The sequence below is a fragment of the Crocodylus siamensis genome, chromosome 2, assembly GCF_052110815.1.
Source record: "Crocodylus siamensis isolate JL-2025a chromosome 2, ASM5211081v1, whole genome shotgun sequence".
Taxonomy (NCBI): Eukaryota; Metazoa; Chordata; order Crocodylia; family Crocodylidae; genus Crocodylus; species Crocodylus siamensis.
In genome coordinates, this window is record NC_143396.1 from 26,702,737 (window position 1) to 26,721,907 (window position 19,171).

General features: G+C 46.5%; 1 protein-coding gene and 1 long non-coding RNA gene across 6 annotated transcripts in view; one reads left to right on the forward strand and one right to left on the reverse strand.

Annotated features, from left to right (window-relative positions):
* Positions 1-19,171, reverse strand: part of STK32B (serine/threonine kinase 32B) — a 334,464-nt gene that overhangs the window by 178,474 nt on the left and 136,819 nt on the right. The window contains exon 1 of one of the 4 annotated variants that reach the window (XM_090035575.1): positions 10,252-10,440. The exons of the other annotated variants lie outside the window; for them this stretch is intronic. Coding sequence (XP_089891701.1) covers positions 10,252-10,346 — 95 coding nt within the window. The 5' untranslated portion in view covers positions 10,347-10,440. Of the gene's footprint in view, positions 1-10,251; positions 10,441-19,171 lie in introns of those variants that run through there. 4 annotated transcript variants of the gene reach the window in all.
* Positions 10,580-19,171, forward strand: part of LOC149870085 (uncharacterized) — a 23,446-nt gene continuing 14,854 nt past the window's right edge. For both annotated transcript variants that reach the window (XR_016440680.1, XR_016440679.1), the window contains exon 1: positions 10,580-10,883. This is a non-coding gene — a long non-coding RNA (uncharacterized LOC149870085). The remainder of the gene's footprint in view (positions 10,884-19,171) is intronic.

Genomic DNA, 19,171 nt, shown 5'->3' on the forward strand with positions numbered 1-19,171 from the left:
AAGGGTGGGAGTGTATCTCTATGTCAAGGAACAATACACTTCCCTACTAGCTGACCCAAGGAAGGTGAATCAAAGCCCTCTGGGTTAGAATATGGGGAGAATGTGGTAAATGGAATATTACTGTGGGACTCTATTACAGACCTTCTAACCAGAGAAAGAACCCGACCACAAATTCTCTAGGGAACTAACAGAGGCCCCATGCTCTCAATTAATGGTTATCATGGGTGATTTCGACCACCCTCACATCTCATGGGAAGAGCATTCATCTAACTCTGATTGGCTGGGCAGCTTGCTTACCTGCTCTATCTGACTCAAGAAATCCATGGGCTGACAAGAGGTGAAGTGCTGCTAGATCTGGTTCTGGCCAAAGGGGATGATCTATGAGTGACTTGAGGATGGCCAGGAAGCTTGATGACAGTGATCACAAGTTGATCACTTTCTCTATCCATTGCAAAGCTGGCAAATCAGTCAGCGATGTGGAAATCCTTGAGTTCAGGAAAGCTGAGTTTCATAAGCTCAGGAGTTTGGTTGTTGAGGCCCTGAAAGATCATGATCTGACAGGGAAGGAAGTCCAAGGTGAGTAGTCATTCCTTAAAGATGCGATCCTAAAAGCACAAAGGAAGTTCATTCTGACCCATAAGAAAGGTAGTAAAAGGTCTGGAAAACCCCCTTTCCTCATTAGAGAACTCATGGACCTCCTGAATCTTAAAAGACAAGCCTATAAGGCTTGGAAGACAGGAAATACCTCGAAGGAGGACTATGCATCACTGGCCTGTACCTGTAGGTAGTGGACCAGAAAAGCCAAGGCCAAAACTGAGTTCAAACTGGCTACAGGAATCAAGGACAAGAAAAAGTCCTTCTTTAGATATGTGGGAAGCTGAAAGAGAAATAAGGGCAACACTGGACCCCTGCTGAACCAAACAAGGCAACTAACATCCAACACCCAGGAAAAAGCTAATCTCCTTAATGATTACTTTGTGTCAGTTTTTCACCAGCCCAAGGAGATCACCCTGCCTGGCAAGACACAGGATTATGATGGTACAGGTGACCACATGCGTACATTTGGCAAAGACCTTGTGAGGGAACACCTTGAGAGGTTGGACATCAATAAGGCAGCAGGCACTGATGAAATGCACCCAAGAGTGCTAAAAGAGGGCTGACATCATAGAATGACAAATGGCAAGGATATTTGAGAACTCATGGTGCTTGGGGCAGGTTCCTGAAGATTGGAGGAGGGCCAATGTGGTGCCTATATTCAAGAAAGGAAGGAAGGAAGATCCAGGGAATCAGTTTGACAGGCCAATCAGTTTGACCTCAATCCCTGGAAAGATCATGGACAAATTTATTAAAGAATACATCATCAATAGACTACAGAAAGCATCATCCTGAGACAGCCAACATGGCTTCATTATGGGAAGGTCATGCCTGACCAACCTCATATCTTTCTATGACCAGATGACACATCACCTGGACAGGGGAGAAGAGGCTGATGTCATTTACTTGGATTTCAAAAAAGCCTTTGACTTGGTGTCCAATGACAAAATTGGGGAACTGCAGCCTCAATAACCTTACAGTCCAATGGCTGGGGAACTGGCTCTATGGTCAAACCCAGAGAGTGAGTCAATGGAACTGAGTCAACCCAGTGCACAGTGACCAGTGGCATCCCCCAGGGCTCTGTACTTGGGCCAGTACTCTTTAATATGTTCATAAACAACCTGTATTTGGGTGTTAGAAGCAGATTGGCTAAGTTTGCAGATGACACCAGATTATAGGGAAGCATGGTTACGCTAGAGGATAGGCTGGGGATTCAGGCCAGCTTAGGCTTGCAAAGTGGGTGTATCAAAACCTGATGACTTTCAACAGAGAGAAATGCAAAGTGCTCCACCTCGGGAGAAAGAACCCACATCATACCTATTACACTCACTAGCACTATGACTGAAAGAGACTTGGGGGTCATGACTGACCACAAGATGAATATAAGCCACCAATGCGATGCCACAGCTGACAAAACAAATAAAACCCTGGCTTGCATCGACCAATGCATCTCAAGCAAGACTTAAGATTTCATCCTCCCGCTTTCTTTGGTCTTGGTGAGGCTGCAGCTGGAGTACTGCATTCAGTTCTGGGCTCCACACTTTAGGAAGGATGTGGAGAAGCTTGAGAGAGGAGAGCCATGTGCATGATTAGAGGTCAAGACAGGAGGTCTTATGAGGAGAGGCCAAGAGGCATGGGACTATTCAGCTTGGAAAAGCATAGGCTCAGGGGGGATTTGGTGGTAGCTTATAAGTATATCAGGGTGTGCATCAGGATCTGGAAGAACATCTGTTCACTAGGACACCCCAAGGGAAGACAAGGTCCAACAGTCACAAACTTCTGGAAGACCATTTTAGACTGGACATAAGAAAAAACTTCTTTACTGTCTGAGTCTCCAGAGTCTGGAATAGACTCCCCCCCAAGAAGTAGTGCAAGTACCTACTCTGGATGTGTTTAAGAAGCATTTGGATGATTATCTTGCTGGGGTCACCTGACCCCAGCTGACTTCCTGCCCTATGGGCAGGGGGCTGGACCCAATGATCTCATGAGGTCCCTTCCAGCCTTAACGTCTATGAAATCTATGAAGATGTGGGCTAAGTTTGAAAGAATATATATGTTATTTAAGAGTAAAAACACATCACTACAATATTAATAATTAACACCATACAAACCATTGTTAACCGGGAATCCAGAAAAATTCAGTTAACCCAAGAAGTGCACAGTTCAGGTGTCCAGACAAACCTTAACTGTCCTATAGTGAAGTATATGCAGGAAACCATGATTATGATTAAGACATTTTTAAGGGAAAATACATGTATTAGTAATGTTTATTTTTTTCAACTTATGACTTCTACTGGCAATTGTAACAGTGCACTAGAACAATTCAAAGTGGTCAGAGCACATCAGCCAATCAATATGGATTTACAACTAGTCTACCCTATCACTGTAGTGCAAAGAAGCAGTAAAAACCCCTTTTGTCTGTCTTTAATCCTGGTTTGCTTGAAGGCATGGCAAAGAACCTTCTATGGCTAAGGCAGTGGGATTCATGCCCTGGAACTAGCTTTAAGGGAGACAGTTATTAAAATTTGGTTTATAACTGTTTATTTCTCTAGACAGAGAAGTTTTAGATTTTAGGTTTGGCATTTGTTTGGGCGGGGGAGGGGTTGGATAAAATTAGTGGTACTTAGCAACTTGAAACAATCTCAGATAAGAGCAAACAACACAATACACTCATTAAACGGGTAACCTACTTCACAATCTGTAATCATGAGACATGGGTGCTGAAACAGTCTCCCCAAAGATTCTCAGTAAATTAGGGAAAATGGAGACTAGTACCCAGTAGCAGCAGATCTGAGCTTTTTTTCTAATGACCAGACAATGCCTTAGGATCACAGGATCCTAGACAAGTATAGCTGGAAGGAATCTCATGAGGTCATCTAGTCCAGCTCCCTGATCAAGGTAGGATCCCTGACTAAACCATCCAAGCCCAGTATCTGTATAACCTGCTCTTGAAAATTTCTAAGATGTCTTTGAAATAGGCCAGATCATTCCATCCCATGACAAGCCAATGAAAAAGATGGTTCAGAGGGAGCAGCTCTTAGTTAGCTACCCCCCACCACCACCCCCCACAATGTCCCTCTGCATTGGCACTGGAGCCTGTACAAATCCCTACTTTCAAGGCTTTTTTGGAAGGGAGATCAACACTATTTACAGTTTATGCTTCCAAAGTGGCTCAGTCTTCTAGTCTGCCATAAAATATGGCTCCAAATCACAGGGTATCAACCTGGCCTTATACATTCATAGATTGTAAGGCCAGAAGGGACTTTGGAAGATCATCAGGCCCCCTGCACCAAGCAGGAAAGATAACTGGGGATCAGGTGACCCCAGCAAGGTGACTGTCCAGTCTCCTCTTGAAGATTTCCAGGGTAGGTGATTGCACCACCTCTGGAGGGAGCTTATTTCAGTCTGGACACCCTGACTGTGAAGAGGTTTTTCCTAATGTTGATCCTGAATAGATATTTCAGGAGTCTGTGGCCATTACTCCTGGTTTTTCCTTGGGTGCCCTGATGAACAGTTGCTCACTGAGCCTTAGTATAGTGGTAAGCTGATACCAGGTTCCCTCTCAACGTTCTTTTCCTCAGGCTGAAGAGGCCTAGATCCCTCAGCCTTTCCTCGTATGACTTGCCTTTTAAGACTCTGATCATATGGATGGCTCTTCTTTGGATTCTCTCAAGCTTGCCAATGTCCTTGTTAAAGTGTAGTGCCCAGAACTGGATGCAGTACTCCAGCTGAAATCTCATCAGTGCTGAGTAGAGTGGAAGAATCACCTCCTTGGCTTTGCTGGAGATGCATCATTTAATGGATGCCAGAGTATTATTTTCCCTACTGGCTACAGCATTGCACTCTGCCAGCTCAGATTCATCCCTGCAGGACACCACTGCCCACTTCTCACCAGGATGACACACGTCCATTCACTATGGCTCTCTGGGTCCTATCCTACAGCTGGTTTCCCAAAAACCTGACTGTCTCGGAGTTAAGCCCACAATTCTCCAATTTTCTCATAAGGACATCATGGGATACTAGATCAAAGGCCTTTTGGAAGTCTAGGTATACAATGACAATCTGCTTTCTCATGTCCAGGTGGCAAGTTACCTCGTCATAGAAGGAAATGAGGTTGGTAAGGCAAGACCTGCCTGCGATGAAGCCTTTGCTGGTTGTCATTCCGAATCTTACCTTCTGCAAGCTTATTACAGATAGACTCCTTGATTAACTTTTCTAGGATTTTCCCTAGGATGGAAGTTAGGCTAACTGGCCTATAGCTACCTGGGTCCTCCTGGGCACAACACTGGCCTTCACCAGTCCTCAGGGACTCATCCAGTCCTTGATTGCAGTTCTTCCTTTCCACCTGCCTTCTGGATAGGGGGGAAAATCTGCAGAACAGTATGCCTCACATTTACTTCATGAGGTGTTTTTCATTGTCTTAAAATGCATCCAAGCAAGAGGTTTATTTTAATTTAGAGATGGAACAAGCTTGGGGAAAGGTTCCCCTTATCTGAAAAGCAGTGAACAAAAGTGACACTTCAATTGTGATTCTGGAACTACATGACTGTAGGTGAACCTGCTTGTCCAAGTAAGTGTCGCTGTGCAAGATTGAGTGCAATATTTGAGAGGATGCAGTTATTTTGTCCCAAGAGCTGCTCAAATAATATTTTCATGATAATATAGAACATTTGTTGACCTATTCCAAAAATCATTTGCTTTCTGTCTGGAAGATTTCAGTCAAATCAGTGATGTTTTGGAAAGCTGCAATGAACTGAAAACTGAAACTTAGATTAGAAACCATTGTGCAACCTCAGTGGCAGTGTTTGCTGTTGCTGTATCTTTTCATGCCTGTAAGCCTTGTACATGCACTTTTTTCCAAGCAATCCATGCCAAGAAGCACTTGGTGATAATTTGTTTTTCAGGAGTCTAATTAATAACTCTTCTGGCTCAGATGCCTGAGATCAAGCCATATCAGATATGATGGCATAGATCTCAGGATGAAAAGCTTGCAATTTTATCACATATTACCAGAATAATAATGAAATAAAACTTGCAAATAAATGCAGAAAAGGGTTATGCCTCAGTGTCTGCCTGCACAATCTTTTAGCAAGTGGGGACGCAGTCATTCAAAGTTTGCTTTAATTTTCAGCTTTCACACTAAGCACATCAGCAGTTTCACTAAGTTCAACATGTCTTATGCTTACAATCCCATGTCAGCTTCAGTTTTCATAAGGATTATTTCTAAATGATTTCCTAAATATTTTAACTTCCTGTACACAACATCCCTTATGAGATATGCCCTACAACTGTACGTGCTAAATGCATTCCAGTTGTGTGAATAATAATAATACACCAAGTGGGCACTGGGATTTGCTGACATTCTCAGCTGAACACTGACATTACAAATCAGTCATCTATGCTGGGAATGCATTGTGGCTGGTTATATTCATCTGTCTTAATGAATGTTAGCTAAGTCCTTCATTATAATTTCATGTTGTCATCACTGCTGCTTATTTATATCACTTTAGATGTTCCTGGCACTATAGCAGTAGTAATTATTTATACAGAGCCAGTAAGCTTGTCTTTCCTGTCCTCTACTTGACACAAACACATGCAACTAAAGCAAACAGACAGTGCATTTGAAAAGTTTGGGATTCTACTCTTCCACCAGTGGGTACTCCAAAACTAACAGATGTCTGAGAAAAGTAGGATTTTAAGAGTCATGTCAGGGGAGTGAGAATGTAATTGGAAACCTTCACTGAGAAAATACTCCAACTTCAGCAACCAGCATGAAAAAATACTCACGGCTGGTCTTCAGCTGTGGTAATTGTCAGATTCATGTCAGTTGTGGTTTGCAGTCACCAGTGTCAGACCCCTTTCAGTTCTGATCAGGGGTGTAGCAGTGCTGGTCACATCAGGCTCCATCAAGTGGCCACACTATTCAGATACTGTTGGTGATACTATACTACCACTACTTCTAACAACCTTGTTAGTTGTAAAAAAGACCACAGGCCCCAGCGTGAGTAACAAAGATTCTTTGGGGTTTATTATTCCAAACAACAAGACTCTAACACCATACATCAGGCACAGGGACAGTGAGGTATATTTGAAACACAACCCACTGGCACAAAATATGGCCCCTATTACACTGCAAAGTAATCAGGGCTCTCAGCCCCTTTTTATACAATGCTCAAAACAACTTTATGTTTACAACATACACCTCCTAGTTTCACCGATCAGTGAATGTGTTTAGGTGACATCATTCACATGCAGTTTACATCAGACATTGTGACTCTCCCATCAGACAGGGGAACTTATTTACCAGATCACATCTTATCATGGTTTTCCATTTGTTGGCCTTCTGAGGTTCCTGGAAGTTAATACTCCTAACTTTCCCAGCATTTCCACTTAGGCCATATATGGTCTGTCTTCTAGTCACCAAGGTCTATGGCTTATGCCATTACTGAGAACTACTTGGTTCATGCTGCTAATAGGCCTCTGTATAATTTCTATATGCACTGATCAATGGCTGCACCAATCCATGCTCCATTTATTAGGCACATCTTCATAAATCAGTTAGTGCTCTGCCCCTCTAAAGCCACTGAAGTGGATATGCTGTGTTAGGACACATCTTGGCATTGCCTATCTTCTTTATTTGGCAACATTTATTTCTACCCCAAGATTCTAGGTGCAAATCTTTTCTGGGTCAGGATTTTAGGTATTACAGGGATTGCTGATACACACATGCAAAGATATAGCAAGCTCCTGTTAAAATTACACAGCTTGCATCTTGCTCTTGATAAGAAAAGAATACTGCCCAAGGTTCTTCTTTCATCCTCCTTACTCTTTCACATGCTGATTACAGAAACTGGAATTTAACTGCATAGCCTTGGGGAACGAACTGTTGATGAACCGTTGTGGCATTGAGCATGCTTAATTAGCTGTTGCATATTTACCTCTCCGCCCTCCCTACTCAAATGACTAATTATACTATACATGCGATGTATGTGATGATGTAGTTACATGTATGTTTGTATGAAACGGAAGTAAGCTGCAAGAACTTCTGTGTCTGCACACGCGCCCAGGAGATTTGAGAAGATAAATGCCGTTTGCAAACACAATCAAGGGTCAGAGTTAATTTGAGCATCCAGCTCTGCTCTGACCTTTGCTTGCAAGCAAATAGACCCTTAAGTGCCAACTGATGTCTGTGTGTCTGTGATCTCTGCGCGCCTCCAGGGAACGGACCACTGTTTGCGCAACACTCCTTTGATGCCTCGGGCAGGCTAGGTCAGATAGGGCAGGATGAATACCATGTTGACCACTTGGGAGTGTGGGAAGAGGGCATGTGGGCAGTCTTAGTTGCCATGGCCTGTTCTCTGCACTCTGGTAGTGGCTGCTACTACTGGTGTGGATACTGCTGTGGCAGTGTGGGGTCAGGCTTCTGAAGTAGAGGAAGGGCTCACTGCCTACAACATGGGCTCCCCAGGAGTCACCACTCTAGCATCCCTCTAAATCAGTTCCAGGGGCTGGTGTCCTACTGGCCCATGCCTAGATATGCTACTACACACAAGAGAGAGAGAGAGAGGGAGCAATGTAAGGCTATTATTAATGTTTTAGCAAAGTAAGGGAAGATTCCACCCTGGACTTTGAATCTCCCTTAGTTACTACTGTGACCTAGAAAAGGCAATCTGAGTTTACCTAGTAAATCTACCACACAGATGACAGATTTTAGCAGTTGCTGTCAGCGTCTTGTTGTAAGTTGCCTTGTAGGAGTTTGACAGTCCTCCTTTTATGCCCTTCACTCCAACTGACCTTGCCATAGACCAAAAACCCTGTGTGCTGCTGTCATGAATGATTCATGTTCTCTTCCTTTTGTTTTAGAAGTCCCATCAGACTTTGCAGCCAGCCTCCCAAAGTATCTCCTCTGGTCTGATGTTGGCTTTGATTATTGCAGTCAGTCTGGCCTAGCTCTATATGAAATGTTTCACTCAAGAAGCTCCATTCATTTCTTGTAACTAATTTAAAACCACCCTGTTGGAACACACTTACGTTATTCTCACATAGATGTCAACTCACATTCTCTAGGAAATGGGAACATTGCTCCTGGTAAGATGTGTCCCGTTGTTTAATTTGTGAGTGGTCATGAAAGCAAGAAAATAACTGCATGAATTTAAGCAAGGCATTTTGCATACAGGTGCCATTGGATCCTGGACACACATCTTTATTAATTAATCTTAATTACAATTTGAAAATACCATCTATTTCTCAACCTAGCCAGAAACCAATAACAGAGCTAACACTTAATCAGTACTGTCAACAGTACAGCACAGGACAGAATTTTATTATTTTCTCCAATGGAGTTACATAGATATAACCAAGGACAAAATGTAGTCCTATAGTTTCAAAGCAGAGCTGACTTGCTCCCCTATATGGACTGTCCCCAGCTTGTAGAACGAAAAAGAGATGTGAATTATTTGGGCACAGGAGAGATTTTTGTAGAAATCCACAACAGATAAAGCTTACATACTGAGACTCCTTGTCTTCTCACCATTTTTTGCCCTCCATGGACTACCTTCCAGAGAGTACTCAAGGTTTAGAGATGAAGTTATTTGGTCTCCTTGCTGGATTGTCAGTCTGGTCACTCAAAGCCAGCTACATAAGACAGGCTGCACCCTCAACTCACAGTGGGTCAAGCACAATACTATTTAGTAACTTTCAAGTGACCCTAATAAGACTGGTCACTCAAAATTGTATGACTGGTTACTTCAGTGCCAATCCAGAATTCTCACATGTCATTTGACTTGCAAAACTGATTTAAAAAGAAACCATGACCTGTACTGAACTTGTACCAGGGCATTAGCATTTAATTTAAAGAGTGAAAATAAGGTTGAACCTCTGATCCAAGTGCTAAATAAGGTCCTTATGTCTTTACATGTCTGCCTGCCTTTCTACCAGTGCATAACCTAGTTCAGGGGTTCCCATGAATTTATCATTCTGTTCCAAGGAAATAAAAAATTGTTTATATGCTTATTTTATTTCAAATGTCACATAGGAAAGAAATTACAAAAACAAACAACCAAACAAACTCACAAACAATCAAACAAACCCCCCTTATGTAGTTTGTAATGTTTACATACGTACAGCTCAGATTGGAGTAATGGAAACTTCCTTGTTCTATAGTCACTGAATCTCAACCCCAACCTGGAGAGGCTTTTTTTTTTTTTTTTAAATGTTTCATCTACTGAACAGGTTACCTTGTATTTTAATCAGTATGAGCAACTGAACTTGGTGTAAGGAGACATGGACTGAGTGATAACACATCAGGATTCCCAAAATCATGATCATGTAGAAAAAAAATTAGGCATAATTCAAGGGAAACAAACTGTTGGTTCCTTCCCTTTTCAAACCATGAAACTATTTTCTGGATTTCTTCCAAGGCCGAAATATTCTATTCCATAATTGGTCAGGTCTTACAACATGCTCATTACCTTAATATTTGAGGGTTTTCCAGTAATGCACTGAGTAATATTACTATACATTTGTTACAAGTTGTTTGTTTTCCATTCATTCCCCAAGCATTTACTGTGGAATGTCATTTTTGGGTAAGGTTTTCCGTTTTTGTTTAAAGAAGCATGTAAGCATGTATTTATGACGGGGAAGGTCAAAAGCACATACCTTGCATTTAGAGCACATAGTTGGGAAGCTTGTGATTGTCCATAGTTCTTGGATGAACTATTTGTTTTTCCAGTGACACTAAATGTTTGAATCATGCTTCGGGTGGGCTCTGGAGCGGTGGGGGACGCGCGGGTGGGGCCCGCTGCGCCCCCGCTCCCCCCGGACACCCCCTCAGCAGCCGCCGAGCCCCCTGCCGACCCCCAGCACAGCCGGAGGTAAGTGGGCTTGTGGTGGGAAGGGGTTAACTCCTCGCTTGCTGGGAGGAGGCCGCTGCCTGGTGCTGGGCCGGGTCGGGCCCCCGCCCAGGCCCCTGCTTGGCCCAGCCCCCAGGGAGAGAGGAGTGAGGAAGGGGGTTCTCAACAGTCCCCCTCCTGTAGGGCAGGGCCCCCCGGATCCCGGGCAGGGCCCCCCTGGCCTGAGGGGCCAGCGTTCCCCGACGGCAGGCCCACTGCACATGCGCGTAGTTTAAAAGGGCCCGCCAGCCAGGGGAAAAAAAAAAACCACACTCAGATAGGCTCTGGAGCAGTGAGAGACGCGTGGGTGAAGCCCGCTGCGCCCCCACTCCCCCGAAGCCCCCCAGACACCCCCTCAGCAGCCGCCGAGCCCCCTGCCGACCCCCAACACAGCCGGAAGTAAGCGGGCTCGTGGTGGGAAGGGTTTAACTCCTCGCTTGCTAGGAGGAGGCCGCTGCCTGGTGCCGGGCCGGGTCAAGCCCCCGCCCAGGCCCCTACTTGGCCCAGCCCCCCAGGGAGCCCTGCCACCGGAGCTGCCCGAACAGGCTGCGTAAACAGGCGCTTGAGTTAGCGCGGAGTTCGCGCAGGGGAGGGCGTGAGAGGGCACGAGACCCTGCCTGCGACCCCCCCCAGCCATAGCCAGCCCCAGCCGTAGCCAGCCTACCAGAGGCATGACACGGATGGGCACGCGCCGCACCCCGAGGGTCCCCTCAGGCTCTGCGGCCCCTCCACTGGGCACCTCAGAGACAGCCACGTAGACGGAGCCCATGGTTCCGGGCTCCACGCAGACGGAGCCCCTGGCTCTTGGCTGCGGGGGCTGCCTGTCCCTTTTTCAGGCTCTGGGGCCCGGGAGCATGGCCCCCTCCCCTTGCGGAGTCTGCTCCCTACTGGGGTCTCTGGCACACCAGCTGGAGGAGCTCCAGGCCACAGTCCAGAGACTGCGTGCCATCAGAAACTGTGAGCAGGAGATAGACTCCTACTGCCAGGCCCTTCTCCCCCGGGAGCCGCAGGGGAGAGCTCCGTCTCCCTCCGCGACTAAGGAGGCCTCTGGGACCTCCCGCTCTGCCCAGTCAGGGGCATGGACCAAGGTGGTCAAGGGCCCCAAGGCCCGCTGCACCAAGGCCCCTGCCCCGCCGGAGCTTAGCAACAGGTTCGCACCTCTTGCAGCCCCAGCAGAGCCCACGCAGTTGCCAGCTCCCGCAGGCAACCCAGGCTCGACTGCAGCTACTGGCCCCGCTCTCCCCAAGACAAAGCGTAAGGTGTTTGTTGTGGGAGACTCCATCCTGCAGGGCACTGAGGGGGCAATCTGCCGCCCCAACCCCTTAGCACGGGAAGTCTGCTGCTTCCCAGGGGCCCACATCCGAGACATTGTGGAGAGGATCCCACAGCTCCTCCGGCCCACAGACCACTACCCCATGCTCCTTATTCATGTGGGCACCAATGACACGGCTTGGAGCACCCCCAGCCAGGTCATGAGGCGCTACAGGGAGTTGGGAGTGGGGCTTAGGGGTCTGGGAGCTCAGGTGGTGTTTTCGTCGATCCTCCCAGTCTCGGGCTATGGGCTGAGGAGGGAGAGGAGGATCCACGCAGTGAACCAAAGACTGCGGCACTGGTGTTATCGGGAAGGCTTTGGCTTCCATGACCACAGCCCGCTCTTTGGAGAGAGAGGCAGCGAGCTGCTGGGAAGAGATGGCCTCCACCTCTCTCCCCTGGGGAGGAGGCTCTTCTCAGCCAGGCTGGCTGACCTGCTCCACCGGGCTTTAAACTAAGCCCGCTGGGGGATGGGGGGACTACTGCCCCTGCTGGCCCGCTGAACGGCCCTTGCAAAGCCAGTGGACCAAGGCACTTAAGGGGGCACTTAAGGGAGCTCAGCCCTGCCCCAGCCCTGGCACAATCTGTGGGCAAGGCAAGAGCCCCCAAGGGCACACTTGCCTGCCTGTACACTAATGCCAGGAGCCTGGGCAACAAGCAGGACGAGCTCGTCCTCCTGCTCAGTGCAAAGAAATATGATGTCATTGGGATAACGGAGACCTGGTGGGACTCCACCCATGACTGGACCACGGGTATAGAGGGCTATATTCTGTACAGGAGGGATCGTGTTGACAAAAGGGGTGGGGGTGTAGCTTTCTATGTGAAGGAAAGCTACATGTCCCTGCAAGCTGATGTTGGCAACCGGCATGGACAGCTAGAGACCCTCTGGATAAAAATTCATGGGGAATTCGGCACAGGGGACACAATGGTGGGAGTCTACTACAGACCTCCCACTCAAAGTCCCGAGCTTGACCAGGAGATTGCCCAGGAACTGACTGAGGCCACTTGCTCCAAGACCTTGGTTGTCATGGGTGACTTCAATTACCCGGACATCTCGTGGGAAGATCACTCAGCAAAATCTGAGCGGTCACAAAGCTTTCTCTCGTGCGTGGATGACCTCTACCTGACTCAAGAAGTCTATGGGCCAATGAGAGGCAAAGCGCTGCTTGACCTGGTACTGGCTACGGGGGACGACCTAATCAGTGACCTAGTGATTGATGGGAAGTTGGGTGACAGTGACCACGAGCTGATCACCTTCACCATCCGCCGTAAAGCTGGCAAGTCAGTCGGCAACACAGAAGTCCTTGACTTCAGAAAAGCCAACTTTGTGAAAAAGCTCAAGAGGCTAGTCGGTCAGGCCCTCAGGAACCATGACCCCAGGGAGATGGGAGTTCAAGAAGAGTGGTTGCTTCTCAAGGAAGCGATCCTCAGTGCACAAGCTAAATCTATTCCAACACGGAGGAAAGGCAGCAAGAAGGCACAGCAGCCCCCCTGGCTCTCCAGAGACCTAGCGGACCTACTGTGGCTAAAAAGGAAAGCCTACAAAGGATGGAGGATGGGATTCACCTCCAAGGAGGATTACTCCGCGCTGGTCCGGTCCTGCAGGGACCAAACCAGGAAAGCCAAGGCTGCAACTGAACTCCAACTAGCTTCATGCATCAAGGACAACAAAAAGTCCTTTTTCAGATATGTGGGGAGCCGGAGGAAAAGCAAGGGCAATGTTGGACCCCTGCTAAACCAGATGGGGCAACTGACAACTGACGCCCAACAAAAAGCCAACCTATTAAATAGGTACTTTGCGTCAGTCTTTCATCAGTCACACGGGATGCCCATGCCTGCTATGGGACAGGGAAATCTGGGTGAGGGGGATCCCCTACCCTCCATCAATGCTGACCTTGTGAAGGAACACCTTGAGAAGCTGGATACCTTCAAGTCAGCTGGCCCTGACAACCTGCACCCCAGGGTACTCAAGGAGCTGGTGAGCGTCATAGCCCAGCCCCTGGCACGGATCTTTGAAAACTCCTGGCGCTCTGGTGTAGTGCCAGAAGACTGGAAGAAGGCCAATGTGGTGCCGATCTTCAAGAAAGGGAGGAGAGTGGATACGTCTAACTACAGACCCATTAGCCTGACTTCTATCCTGGGGAAGATCTTAGAAAAGTTTATTAAGGAGGCCATCCTTGAGGGACTGGCCCAGGCTAACATTCTAAGGGACAGCCAGCACGGGTTTGTTGCGGGTAGGTCTTGTTTGACCAATCTCATTTCCTTCTATGACCAGGTGACCTATCACCTGGACAAGGGAGAAGAGATTGATGTCATATATCTTGACTTCAAAAAAGCTTTTGATCTGGTATCCCATGATCACCTCTTGGCCAAACTGGCCGGTTGTGGCCTTGGCTCCACCACTATCCGCTGGCTGGGAAATTGGCTTCGTGGTCGGACCCAGAGGGTTGTGATTGATGGCAGTCACTCATCATGGTGCCCTGTAACCAGTGGGGTCCCTCAAGGCTCTGTCCTGGGACCCATACTGTTCAACATCTTCATTAATGATGTGGACATTGGAGTTAGGAGTGGACTGGCCAAGTTCGCCGATGACGCCAAACTTTAGGGCAAAGCATCCATGCCAGAAGATAGGCGGGTGATCCAGGCTGACCTGGACAAGCTTAGCAAATGGGCAGATGAGAACCTCATGGTGTTTAACACCGAAAAATGCTAGGTTCTCCACCTTGGGAGGAAAAACCTGCAGCTACCTTATAGGCTCGGCAGTGCTACGTTGGTTAGCACTACAGAAGAAAAAGACTTGGGGGTCATCATTGACCACAAGATGAACATGAGCCTCCAATGCGATGCTGCGGCTAGTAAAGCGACCAAAATGCTGGCTTGCATCCATAGATGCTTCTCGAGCAAATCCCGGGACGTCATTCTCCCCTTGTACTCGGCCTTGGTGAGGCCGCAGCTGGAGTACTGCGTCCAGTTTTGGGCTCCACAATTCAAAAAGGATGTGGAGAAGCTTGAGAGAGTCCAGAGGAGAGCCATGCGCATGATCAGAGGTCAGGAAAACAGATCTTACGATGACAGGCTGAGAGCCATGGGACTCTTTAGCCTGGAAAAGCGCAGGCTCAGGGGTGATCTGATGGCCACCTATAAGTTTATGAGGGGTGACCACCAGGATCTGGGGGAACGTCTGTTCACCAGAGCGCCCCAAGGGATGACGAGGTCGAACGGTCACAAACTCCTGCAAGACCGTTTCAGGCTGGACATAAGGAAGAATTTCTTTACTGTCCGAGCCCCCAAGGTCTGGAACAGTCTGCCAGCGGAGGTGGTTCAAGCACCTACATTGAACACCTTCAAGAGTAAATTGGATGCTTATCTTGCTGGGATCCTATGACCCCAGCTGACTTCCTGCCCTTTGGGCAGGGGGCTGGACTCGATGATCTCCCGAGGTCCCTTCCAGCCCTAATGTCTATGAAATCTATGAAAATCTTTACCATAATTTATGAAGTACTACAGTACCATATATCCAGTATAAAAACAGATGCCATTTAATGCACTTCCACTTCTATTTGTTCTTTTTTGGAAGATGACCTCTGTGTTCTTTAGTTACCTACTAAGTTCTGTGACATAGCAGAGGCACAAAACTTTTGAAATGGCTAAATGTCATTTTTGCATGTTTACCTCTCTGAATTCAGGGTTGCCAACTGAAGAAAAAAAATAATGAAAATCTGCAAACTTTTTCTGACAGCCAAACTTCTTTGCTGACATGTTTTTACTAATATATAGTTTACATAATGTAAATGTAACCTTTCTGCTAGGCCCTAGACAGCAGTAACAAGGGCTAAGATCAAATTTAGGGGTTAATACCAATAGTAAAAAAGTTTGTAAGTGAAAAGTTTGAAAATAGTGAGTAAGAAAAACTTCTTGGGTTGGCAACCCTATTTGACTATAACAACAGTTTTACACCGTATTTCCCCACTCCAAGAGTTCCCTACTCACCCTAGTACCCTTGATATTCCTGATCATCACACCCTTCATCATGCTGCCCCTCCCATCCCAGAGACTACCCTGCACTGGCCACCATCCCAGCACAAACCCCAGATGCCTCCCTCCTTGTCTATCTCCTAGGAAACTTATACAGGAAGGTGATAGTATGCCCATAGTTGCTTAGGTTTTTTATGGACAGATCAACTTTTTATGGATTTTAAGAACTGTTGTTTTTAGCTTTTTTTGTTATCAATTGTCTGTAAATTATGGAGCGCTGCCAATGCTGTCTCTGATCCACGTACTTTTGCCCATATCATTCATATTATTTGAATACCAGAGTGTATTTCCATGTACTTCATGGCTGACTATGATTCTTGAATAACCAGATCTTATTGCCTCATCTAGCTGCAGCATGTTATTCTCCCAGTTCCCATTACAGTCACAGTAAATAGCAATGTTTGATATACAAATGAAATATCTCCTGTCTTATTAGCACACTCTTGAGTTTATTGAATTAATTCATGTGGGTCTGACAGAGAAGCCAAGATCACTGTGTACACTGGTCTGTTCTCATATCAGAGTTGGATTTGTCCGATAGAGCTGGTTGTCAGGTTGGCACAAGCGTAGAGATTCAGGCTTGTCCCTGTTATGTCAACATGGCTTAGTAATGTTATTTGTAATGAGATGTTGTTACTTATAATTATTGCTGTAGGTGACTGGAAGTGGGGGAAAACTGTTAGGCAGAAGGGAGGGACTTTATGAAGTTGGGGAGAGGCGAAGTATAGTGTCTTTGAGGGTAACATTGCACCAGATGAAATTTGTAAAGCCCAGTGGAGTATCAGCAAATATGAAGGTTTTGACCACGTCATAATTCTTATACAACTTCCCTCCCTATCAGGAGGTATTTCTTGGGGAAATGGCCTCCATGGGAACTTGTATCTTCACTAAACCATGCTGTTTTAGTGGCTGAGGGGACAGACTAATAAGCAATGCAGAGGCTTTACAGTTTTGTGAATCCTAAGGCCTGCTGTTCTGGAGCTTTCAGATCATTGTCCTTTCCACCTCAGAGGTAGGAGGTGAGGACAGGGGGATGGACAGTTTCCATTGCCTTAGTCTCATAGAAACTCATGCCATTTTATGTCCCTTAGTTATTCCTTCCCTCACCCTGGTATGGAATGATCTAACTCAAGCTTCTCTGTGCCTTTTTCTTCATATACAAAATGGGAATATGAAGACAATGCTATGAAGTTTAATTCACCAGCATTTAAAAAGTGTGTTAAAATCCGCGGACAGAAAATGCTATTTGGACACAAAGTTTGAAGCATTAATATGGCAGGTAAAGATAGAAATGAAATTTCTGTCCCCTGAAAAATTCCAAATTTCCAAAAAGTCCTCAAATTTTACATATTGAATCAAAATGAACAATTCAAAAGCTCTAGACTGAACACTCCAAAATATTCTGTTTTTCATAGATGTTTCAGTCAGCAGGGACCTCAGTATATCATTGAATCCGACCCTCTGCCTCGGCAGAAAATAGCACTGGGGCCAGATGACTCCAGCCAGGTACATGTCTAGTCTCCTCTTAAAGACCCCCAAGGTAGGGGAGAGTACCACCTGCATTGGAAAACCATTCCAGTTTCTGGCAACCCTTACCATAAAGAAGTTCTTCCTGATGTCTAATCTAAATCTGTTCTCCATCAGTTTGTGCCCGTTGTTCCTAGTTATTCCAAGGGGTAAACAGAGCACCTTCTATTTCTTGCTGCTCCCCACCCCCCAGATGAATTTGTAGATGGCCACAAGATCACCTCTCAGCCTTCTCTTGTGGAGGCTGAAGAGATCCAAGTCCCTCAATCTCTTCTCATAGGGCTTTGCCTTCAGGCCCCTAACCTGAAGCCTTAAGCCTTACAAGGTTGTCCACATCCCTCTTGAAGTGTGGCACCCAAAACTGGACACAGTATTCCAACTGAAGCCTGACCAAGGCCACTTAGAGAAGCAGTATCACCTCCCTGGACCTGTTTGCCATGCACCTGCTAATGCATGATAAAGTGTGGCTAGTTTTACAAATTACTTCATCACATTAACAACTCATGTTCATCTCGGTGTCATTGTTGACTCTGAGATCCCTTGCCGCTACTATGCTGCTGAGAAGGTCCTCCCCCAGCCTGCAAGTGTGCTGGTGATTCCTTCTCCCTAGGTGTAGCACTTTGCATTTGGCTTTGCTGAACTGAATCCTATTCTGATCTGCCCATTTTTCCAACCTGTTCAGATCCACCTGGATCCATTCCTTACCCTCTGGTGTGTTAACTTTGACTCATAATTTGGTATCAGCTCCAAATTGGGACAGAGTGCTTTCCACATCCTCATCCAAGTCACTGATAAAGACATTGAACAGCACCGGTCCAAGGACCGGGCCTTGTGGGACTCCGCTGCCCGCATCTTTCCAGGTCAATACCAATCCATCCACCACCACTCTCTGGGTGAGACCCCTAAGCCAGTTTGCCACCTACCTGACAGTGTAATCATCTATATCACAGCTGCTCAGTTTATTTATAAGAGTAGGATGAGATACTATATTTACAGCCTTCTTAAAATCCAAGTAGATTACATCTACCTCAACTCCTGTGTCTAAGCATTTTGTGACCTGGTTATAAAAAGAAACAAGGTTAGTCAGGCAGGATCTACCTGCTATGACTCCGTGTTGGTTGCTCTTCAGTATTATTTTTTCTGCTGGTCTCCAACAAATGTGATCCTTAATAATTTTTTTCAAATTTCACCAAGTCGGCACTAACAGTTGGTGGGCTGGTGTCCCTTTTGTGTCTATCTATGATCCAATTGGAAGATTTTTCATGATCTGTATTCAAGAATACAGAAGCAAAAAACTCACTGAAGAGCTCAGCCTTGTCCCCCCTATCTGGCACTAACTGTCGCAGTTTTGTCCTGTGTCATGGAAATTTTTGAGTATGTGCTGCCAGCACAGAAGAGGTTAAACTGACATGCGCGGTTTGAAGCTGTGAGTGGAAATTTCCAAGGCTCACCCAGTCCTTGCCCCCTGGGTGACCTGCGGAGCTGTCAATCATTGCTGACCTACTTTCCCCACAGACGCATGCTCAGATTGTGTCAGCTCCTGACTGAGAGCATGCTCAGTCAGAACCTGACATGAGGTAATCGGACTAGAAATTTCTCTGCGGAGAGCACGCTGATTGGCTACTAAATTGATATAAAAGTTCTGTGAGCCCCTCCCTTGGGGTGGTGGTGTGTGGTGTGTGTGGTGTGTGTGGAGAGATCGCGCGGACCAGAGACAGAGGCTGCTGCTGCAGGGACTGCTCTCTGAGTCAGGCTTTAGGGCCTATTGATCTCCTCCTTTGCCTCCTTCGCTTAGTATTTCGTATTACTCGTTG